The 8,958-nt window shown below is 55.6% G+C and overlaps 1 protein-coding gene across 6 annotated transcripts; it reads left to right on the top strand.

Moving 5' to 3' along the window:
• The first annotated feature begins 203 nt into the window (after positions 1-203).
• On the top strand, positions 204-8,522 carry Pacsin3 (protein kinase C and casein kinase substrate in neurons 3). Of its 6 annotated transcripts, none has more exons than XM_057781731.1 (11): positions 204-271; positions 3,919-3,982; positions 4,226-4,316; positions 4,446-4,602; positions 5,198-5,433; positions 5,535-5,690; positions 6,625-6,800; positions 6,909-7,029; positions 7,189-7,334; positions 7,607-7,728; positions 8,023-8,522. In XM_057781731.1, the coding sequence occupies exons 3-11, from the start codon at positions 4,263-4,265 to the stop codon at positions 8,136-8,138; spliced, it is 1,284 nt and encodes a 427-aa protein (XP_057637714.1). In that variant the 5' UTR covers positions 204-271; positions 3,919-3,982; positions 4,226-4,262; the 3' UTR covers positions 8,139-8,522. The 6 variants fall into 6 exon arrangements, with proteins under 6 accessions (XP_057637714.1, XP_057637716.1, XP_057637712.1 ...); XM_057781733.1 differs by lacking the exon at positions 204-271 and adding an exon at positions 843-996 and having other exon boundaries at positions 4,256-4,316; XM_057781729.1 differs by lacking the exon at positions 204-271 and adding an exon at positions 843-996.
• Positions 8,523-8,958: the final 436 nt, after the last annotated feature.

The raw sequence follows: 8,958 nt of genomic DNA, 5'->3' as shown, positions 1-8,958 counted from the left end.
CTTGGGCTCAGGGCACCGCTGCTGGGTCACCAGGCTCGGAAGAGAGCAGGAGGGGCGAGGAAGCCAAGCAGGTGGCGATTAGGTCAGCCTCAGAACATTTCTTGGACCACTCCAGTGGTTATAAATAACAGACCCACAGGCTCTGAAATCCCGAGAGGCTAGGGGTGGGGGAGTGAAGAAGGAGGGATCTATTTAGGGTGGGGTGGCATCGTGACGATTCGGAAAAAGTCTACATTGCACAAGGGAGGTGAAGAGACCAAGGGATTTAAGGGTATGAATCGAGGCACAAAATTTGGGACTATGAAGACGGGGGGGGGGGGCGATTCATGCTTTTTTTTCTCACCCCCACCGCGTTTGTCCCAGGTCCCTGAATGCACGCTAGAGTGGCCAGCAGAGCTATGCTAGGTAGGCATGGCTTTCAGTCTGCTTCTGCCAGACTAAAGATCATGGGCAAACCGCTGAAGGTCTCTCTAAGCCTCATTTTCTGACTTCAGAATCCTAATGTTTACAAGGAGGGGTGGTTGTGAGCCTCCCCGGAGCTAACGTTTAAGAAGTGTGCTCTTAGCAAAGAATGTAATGCAGCAGTGTCCTCCTATCCCACCCCAGTGACGCGGATGCAGGCTCGGGTTCGCTCCCACCGGCTTCTCAGGCTCTGCAAAGACCGAAGAGCCGCAAAACTAAGTCTAGCTCTCTGCTAGCCTCGCTCGCAGCGCCACCTTCGACAGTTGGCTCCTGTTCTGCATGGGGGAGCAGAGCCTATTCCCCCCACCCCCAGCCACCCGGCGCCCGGATGCCTGCAGTCCCCGCAGTGGGGATGCTGTTGGTGGGGTTGGGGAGGCGGCAGCGCGGAGAGGGCGGGCCCGGAGGGCCGGGCTTCCCGGGGGAGGGCCCGGCGCGCTCCAGGAGGCGGTGGCCCGAACCCAGGAGTGGTAAGACTCCGGACCGAGCGTGGCCCGGATCCCCTACCCACCCACCGAGGGGCCCTGAGAGGACGCGGTGAGTGCCTTGGAGGGGACGCTGGGGGACGCGGCGGCAGTGCCGTGGCTCTAGCTCGCTCTTTGGTCCTCCGACTCCTGAAGTTGGCAATGGGACGGACTCCCGCGTTTGAGACCCCGGCCATTGGTTGCCACTGAGCGCGAGGCCATCTCATCTCCCACGCCAAAGAGGCGATTCTTCAGGCCAGCTGGGAGTAATGGGGCGTCCAGGCTGGAGGAGCAAACCATCTCTTGGAGCTCTTAGAGGGTCCCAAACTGCTCTCCTCGCTCTCGTTCTGAAGCCCTAGAAGGGGCTTCTGTAGAATGCCCGGATTCCCCACCCGCTTCGCGCCACCATTTGTAGTCCTCCGCCCGGCTAGCCCTGGCAGGCAGCGCCCCTTCCCCTCCGCAGTTACCAGCTGGTCCCACCTCCCCACCGAGACCAAGTTCAACAAGTTTGTCCAAGAAGTCCTAGAGCGTCCCTGTCTAGGCCTGGCTGTGCCTGTCTGTGTGGCTGGCTCCACCAGCTCGGAGTTGTTCAACCACCGTGTCTTCTGGGATCGGGAGGTGGTTTGTCGAGTGGCGCTGTATGTAAGGGTGGAGGCCAAAGACCGGCAGTCCCTGGGTTCCGAGATTTGGTGTGGAGGCTCAAGGTTAGGAGTGCGTCATTAGCGAGCAGGCACCTCAGCTGGTAGGTCGGGTTTCCAAAAATGCCCCTTTGTTATGCCCCTCCCTGGCCCTGCCTCCTCCCCCTTTCTCTGCGCCACCCCTCCCCCAACCCTCCAAAAGGCTGTGCCAGTCTCTTGATTCCACGCGCCCCTCTCTGGATCAGCAACTACCCCTCTCTGCGCCTTCTATCCTAGGTCTACCGACTGACTGGGAGAGGCTGCTGACGAAGCCCTTGGGCGCAGCCTGTGTGACTCAGGACACAGGACTGAGCAGGGCAGGGTGGCTTTGCTCTCTCCCAGACCCATGTCCCCAGCTCCTGAAAATGTGGGGGCTAGCTTATGTGTAGAAGAGGAGTAGGGCCGAAGCCTTTGGAGCTCAGGTGGAGGGAGCGTGTGCTTTCCTGAAGCCCAGCACTCTCAGCTCAGCAGCTGAGAAGAGACCCTGCCGATGGCCCAGAAGCCTCCTCTGCCTGAATAGGTGGAGGTCCTGGGCTGGGAAGATTTTAACTACCTGTTCTTGCTCTCTGAGCTCTTGCTGTGGTAGAGTGTGTTTACTCGGATTTGAGTCTCTGCTAATGTCTAATGTCAGGAGGCGCAAGGTGCCAATCCTCCTCAACAGGGACCAAGGTGCCAGGTCCACCCCCATAGCTAGATGAAGCTGGGGTGCCAGGCCTGGCTGTGCCTGGGGATCCAGTCTGTGTTTGCTCTGTGAGGTCTGAAGGAGCTGTGCCAGCCAGCCCTACACACACAGCCTGCTCTGTTCTGGGGCCAGGGAGAGGGAATGGGTGGGGGGCAGGTCTCCTGGGAGCCTGGGCAGGGAGGCTGGAGTAGCAGGAGCCCCAGGCCTGGATGGTTCTCTAGGACAGCTCCAAAGGCCCAATGACTTATAGCTACTGTTCTTTCTTTCCCCATCTTGCTGGCAAGCCATGGACAAGTGGGGTTGACTCAAGAGGAAATAAGGTGAAGAGCTAGTTAGGGTGGTGGGGAGTTGCTCTGTGTCCTGGGAGCTTCAATGTCTGTATGCTAATGGGGTCTCCAGGGAGAGGCCTGTCCCCTCCTGCCAGCAGCAGAAGGAAGTCAGTTAGGCCAGCCTCTTTCAGGGTTGCCATAGCCAACAGGTTTTCTGGTCTTCAGATGGGACATCATTCCTCTTTCCTTTTTGGTGCTGGTGATGGAACCTCTGACCTCAGAGCATGTTCTACCTCTGAGCTGTGCCTACAGTTCCTTGTTGCCACTGATTCTAGTGCCTGGGTTAACACAAATTGAAACTGCAGAAGTCTGTCAGTGACTGTGGACAGTCCGGTCACAACCTATGGGACACACGGTGGGACCAGGATCCCAGCAGTTCTGGGAGCCCCGCGGATGGAGGAGTGGGGAAGATGGCCTCTTTACCAGTTCAGAGAGAGACTGTGACAGAGTTCCGCTTTGCTGCAATCTCATACACTCGTCCTCTTGACCCACTGTCCCTTAGGCCTTAGGCTGTCCCAGAGAAGAAAGCAATTTCCTTCTATAGACTAAGAGGCAGTTGATACTAGGGAGAAATGAGGAGGCTGCGTGTCACTGTGTCATCTAGCCCCTGAGGGAGAGAGCCTTTGGGATAAAAATTCATCTTGCCGTCCTCCACAGTTCTTCTTACTGACTGTGAACGAAGCCCCACCCTAGGCCTGCTGAGGGAAGAATGGAGTTGTTTGTTATCTCAGGACCCTTTGAGGCTTCCCTGGATGTTGTGTGGTGGTGGTAGGGGAAAGTAAGTGTCCCCTTCTGACTGACGGATCTTTCACGTGTTTCTGGTTCATTGCCTAGTTTGAGTTTTACATCAGCCATAGCATGGGTGCTGACCAGGTGCGGGGATTCCCACCTTAGGGTGCACCGAGGCTCCCTTAAGACAGTACAACACAGTTTTCCAGAGCCTTCCTGGTCATGGCAGGGCCCAGGTCTCCTGGGACTCTTTCCACTCTGCTCAGTAGGCACAGTTGTAGGGGCCATGAGTTGGGCACCTATCAGCTGGACTGGTTTGGTCATGGGGTTGCCTTGTCGTTCAAGGGGCCTTAGTTAGGCAGGAGTCCTCGTTTACGGTAGGAGTGTGGGACTTTCTGCCCAACACCTACCCCTGTCTGTCACCTAATCCCCTGCTGGGTCATGTGACCTGCCTGGCATTCTCAGCCTGGAATCTGGTACTTCTGACAGCAGTTGCTATATTGGAAGGAGCTGGGCACCGCCCTGGACACTGGAGGCTCCCAACTCTTACCCCTTTCTGTGCTCTTGTTAACTTCAAGGCAGAGTCGTAGTGGCAGCTTGGAGACTTGGACACGGGTCCTTGAAGTGATCTGGACACCCCAGGTATGTAGACGGTAGACTGAGGAGGGTAAACCTAGAGGGAGCAGGGAACTTAGGAGCTACCATCATTGCCCCTATCCTGCCTCCTTATGAGGACTTCTAGCTTGTTATTGCTCAGTCCTTGCTCTGATGGTTCCTTGGGTGGTGGGAATGGCAGTGGGACAAAGCTTTTGACTATTAGAAGATCTTTTCCTAGTCCCCAAACTGCAGGCCTCACTTTTCTGCTTCCTAACTTGGCCTCCACAGCACCACATCTGCCACCATTCTGTGCTGCAGGGACGCCATGGCTCCAGAAGAGGATGCTGGAGGGGAGGCCTTAGGGGGCAGTTTCTGGGAGGTAAGTAGCTAGGGACTGGCGAAAACTGTCCCTTTCTCTCTGGCTCTGCCACCTATGGGGGAGGGGCCTGTCAGCCGAGCTGGAGAGGCGGCTTCTCCCTGATAAAGCCCTCCCTCCTATGTGCCCCAGGCTGGCAACTACCGACGGACGGTGCAGCGGGTTGAGGATGGGCACAGGCTGTGTGGGGACCTGGTTAACTGCTTCCAAGAACGTGCCCGCATTGAGAAGGCCTATGCCCAGCAGCTGGCTGACTGGGCCCGCAAGTGGAGGGGAGCTGTCGAGAAGGGTGAGCCAGCATGCAGGCCTAGCAGACTGTAAGGGTGGTACCCTCAGGACAGCTTCTGTTTCTTGATGTTTGTGGGTGCTAGGGATGGAATGAAAGACCTCAAGCATACATAGCAAGAGGGATCTATATTTCTGCTCCGTCCCCTGTTTTCTAGAGCAGAAGTGAAGATCAGAGAAGGGACTTGCCTGAAGCCACACAGCTAGAAAGAGTTAACTGTGGAGTGTAGGTCTTCCTGCTGGGTAGGAAGGTCCCAGGCACAGAGTTCGTACAGCAGACTTGGGTTTATCTTGGCTAAATAATAGATGTGATGCTTTGGACAACTTAACCTGACTTCTCTAGGCTTTAGGGTTTGTTTGTTTTTGCCTGTCCATGATGGCAGTAGTAGCACTGTCCCCATGGTGGTACTGGAGGCAAGAATTCATGAGATCGCTCACATCAGGGTACAGAGTAGGCCCTCCTAATGCAGCACCTTATACTGCTGCTGTTCAGCTTTGCACCCCCACTCCCACCATGCCTCTGGCACTCAGAGTAGGACACTCTAGGGGTTGGTTATATTTGATAGCACCCCATCTGGCCCAAGCTCATCCCTCTGCAGGCCCACAATATGGCACTCTGGAGAAGGCTTGGCATGCCTTCTTTACTGCGGCTGAGCGGCTGAGCGAGCTACACTTGGAAGTGAGGGAGAAGTTGCATGGTCCAGACAGCGAGCGTGTGAGGACCTGGCAGCGAGGGGCTTTTCACCGGCCAGTGCTGGGTGGCTTTCGGGAAAGCCGGGCTGCTGAGGATGGTTTCCGTAAAGCCCAGAAGCCCTGGCTAAAGAGGCTAAAGGAGGTGAGGCTGGGAGCAGTGATTATTGGAGGCAGGAGCCTTCCAGGGCTGCAGGGGACCAGGGCGTGGCATCTAGAATCCAGAGCTTTTCTCATGCACGTTAGGTTGAAGCTTCCAAGAAGAGCTACTACACAGCACGCAAGGATGAGAAGACAGCCCAGACCCGGGAGAGCCACGCGAAAGCAGACAGCTCCATGTCCCAGGAACAGCTTCGAAAATTGCAGGAACGAGTTGGACGCTGCACCAAGGAGGCAGAGAAGGTAGAGGCCCATGGCAAAGCTTCCTGGGTATCTGCCTTTCCAGACCCTAGGCTCTTCCTGCTCTAATCCCTGATGCTGCTCTTGCTTGTCATGGTTATTTAAAACAGGTACTTGGGCTGGGTCTTAGGGTACACCCTTTGATACAAGCCCTCAGGAAGCAGAGGCAGGTGCATTTCTATAAGTTTGAGGCCAGCCTGGTCCACATAAAGACTAGCTCAGTTTACATGTAGTTTTAGGTCAACCAAAGCTACTGTCGTGAGGCCCTGTCTCAACAAACAAACCAACATAAAGGAGAAACTTGGGGTTGGGAGTTGGCTTGGTTGGTAAAGTTGTTGCTGTGCTCAAGGCAGCTGACGTGGGTAAAGGGGAGGTGACAGAAGGGTGTGTATGTTGGGAATGGATGGGGCAGGTGGATCCCGGGACCTCAGTGGCCAGCCTGTCTCATGGCTGTGAGGGCTGAGAAAGGCACACTATGTTGACATGTGGCCTACATACACAGAGCACACACATGTATATGCACGGAGGTAATGTCTTACCCAGGAGAGGAATGCTGGGGTTGCAGGCAGCTGGGCCAGTTCTCATATTGCACACTCTGTCCCCTGCCCTGAGTGCCCTCCCTCGAGCATCCCATCCCCTCTGAGAGGTGTCACGTCTGTAACAACTCCTTCAAGCCTGCTTTGATTTCTCTCACCTTATCATGTAGGTTGACCCTGTCCTTTGCTCCAACCAGATTCTTATAGGCGTTTGACTTGAATGTCACTTCCCTGTTAGGCTGCCTCTGTCAGTCCCTGAGGGTAGGAAATGAGTTTCTGGACTGCCTACCTCACCCCTGGCACCAGCTCCAAGGCTAGCCAGTGGCTGTGCTCTGTGACTGCTGGTGCAGTCCTGAGTAGAAGGCAGTCTGTCCTCATTGCCTCCCTTCTCTCTCACCCAGATGAAAACCCAATATGAGCAGACACTGGCGGAACTAAATCGCTATACCCCACGCTACATGGAAGACATGGAGCAGGCCTTTGAGAGCTGCCAGGCTGCGGAACGCCAGCGGCTTCTCTTCTTCAAGGACATGCTGTTCACCTTGCATCAGCACCTTGACCTCTCCAGCAGTGACAAGTACGGCCTGCACCCTGAAGGGAGGCTTCCCTTCATCTTCTATGGGTTCTAGCTGGGCTGAATGGAATTCTAGGAACTCGGGCTCCTCTCTGATCGAGTGCCTCGTAGGTTCCATGAGCTCCACCGAGACCTGCAGCAGGGCATTGAGGCTGCTAGCGATGAGGAAGATCTCCGCTGGTGGCGCAGCACACATGGACCTGGCATGGCCATGAACTGGCCACAGTTTGAGGCAGGTGTTACAGGCTGGGTGGGGCTTGGAGGTGGGCTGGGCTCAGTGCAGGCCCTGAGAAGATGACAGGGTTTTGGGGTAAGTAAGTGAAGGTGGTCCAGATGGCTCTGTTGCCACCATGGTTACAGTTCAGCCTGACTCTAGAAACTCTCTCCACAGGAGTGGTCCTTAGACACACAGAGAGCAATCAGCCGGAAGGAGAAGGGTGGCCGGACCCCTGATGAGGTTACCCTGACCAGCATTGTACCTACAAGAGATGGCACTGTACCCCCACCCCAGTCCCCAGCATGCCCAGCATCTCCAGGGTAAGAGCTGGGAAGGAAACAGCTCTACCCCTTGCTTGTTCCCCTTCCTTCATAGCAGTACCCGAGGGCCCTCTCACAGAGACTTAGGTTTCTCACGTTCCTTATGTTTTGGCTGTATAACAGGCTTGTGCGCAGAATGGTACCTACATTTGCAGTCATGGTGGCCAAAGTGTGACTTTTCATTTAGCTCCTTCCCATCTGTCAAAACCTTTGCCTTGAGCTGAGTATGGTCACTTTTGTCCAGAGTTGCCCCTTTGTGTCTCCCTCTCTAGCAGTGGGCAGGATGAGGACTGGTCAGATGAAGAGAGCCCCCGGAAGGCTGCCACTGGGGTGAGGGTGCGGGCGCTTTATGACTATGCCGGCCAGGAAGCCGATGAGCTGAGCTTCCGAGCAGGTATGGGGGTGGGGTGGGTGGTAGGGGTGGGTGGGTGGTAGGGGTGGGGGGCTTTCATGTTCCTTTCCATTTCAGCCTGTCCTACCTGATAGAGCAGGGGGTGTAGGAAAGGAAAGCCAGAGACCCCTTCTCACAGCCTGTTCAGGGTCCAGCCAGCTGGGGCCTGACGATGTCTTCCCTGGGGTCTAGGGTTGGGTAGCTTAGCTTGCTGATTGTGTCCTATCCTGGTCTGAGCTGGGCGTCCCATCCCCTCAGCCCTTGACCTCCGGCAGTGACCGATCTGTCTTCCTTCAGGGGAAGAGCTGCTGAAGATGAGTGAGGAGGATGAACAGGGCTGGTGCCAGGGCCAGCTGCAGAGTGGCCGCATTGGTCTGTACCCTGCCAATTATGTGGAATGTGTGGGTGCCTGAGTGCCCTGACAGTCCTATTGCAGCTTCACTCCAACCAGAGCCAAAGCTCAACCCTTCCAGGATCGCTGGACCTGAGGACCCTGAACCACGTGCTGCTGCTGTTCTGTTTCCGGAGAGGGAGGATGCCTGAGGGCCCATGAAGGGGAGGGGTCTGTGTCTAGAAAGAGGCCAAAAGAGTTTAGATTGGAGGCAGGAAGGGAGATTGGAGTGCCTGAGCCTCCCGGGGAGCATTGGGGTCATCCCAGGAGTAGGGGACCCAGTTCTTAAACTGGGAGTTCCTGAGAATGAGGCTGGGGAGAATGTAGTTTGGGGCTAGCAGCGTCCTATTTTGTGACTTGTAGTGTGTATTAAACTTGATCAAGAATAAAAGTACCATCTAGTGTTGTGAGAGTCTTTTGATACCCCATTCTTGAAGCTGGTGGGAGTCATGGGGGAGGTTTGTGGACCCAGTATGTGTTATGGAGCCGGGATTGGGCAGGCAACTGCCTCCTGGTGTCTGCTCTGAAATTTCAAGAAATGTAACCTGGACTGGAAGGGACTTGAGATCAGGTTTTTATTTTTTTATTTTTTTGGTTTTTCGAGACAGGGTTTCTCTGTGGCTTTGGAGCCTGTCCTGGAACTAGCTCTGTAGACCAGGCTGGTCTCGAACCCACAGAGATCCGCCTGCCTCTGCCTCCCCAGTGCTGTGATTAAAGGCGTGCGCCATCATCGCCCGGCCAGATCAGGTTTTTTTAGTGTGTGGGCCTCTGCTCCAGTCCGGTTGCTGGGTGAGCAGGGTTGGAGCCCCGCCAGTGTCCTCCCGATGGAATTAGGAGTACTC

The sequence above is a fragment of the Chionomys nivalis genome, chromosome 9, assembly GCF_950005125.1.
Source record: "Chionomys nivalis chromosome 9, mChiNiv1.1, whole genome shotgun sequence".
Classification (NCBI taxonomy): domain Eukaryota; kingdom Metazoa; phylum Chordata; class Mammalia; order Rodentia; family Cricetidae; genus Chionomys; species Chionomys nivalis.
Note: the sequence above shows the minus strand (reverse complement) of the source record. Positions and strands in the feature narration are given on the sequence as shown.

Coding starts and splice junctions, on each gene's coding strand:
- Pacsin3 (XM_057781731.1), top strand. CDS start 4,263: ATGGCTCCAGAAGAGGATGCTGGAGGGGAGGCCTTAGGGGGCAGTTTC. Junction 5,691..6,624: donor GCACCAAGGAGGCAGAGAAG/GTAGAGGCCCAT, acceptor TCTCTCACCCAG/ATGAAAACCCAATATGAGCA. Junction 7,729..8,022: donor TGAGCTGAGCTTCCGAGCAG/GTATGGGGGTGG, acceptor GTCTTCCTTCAG/GGGAAGAGCTGCTGAAGATG.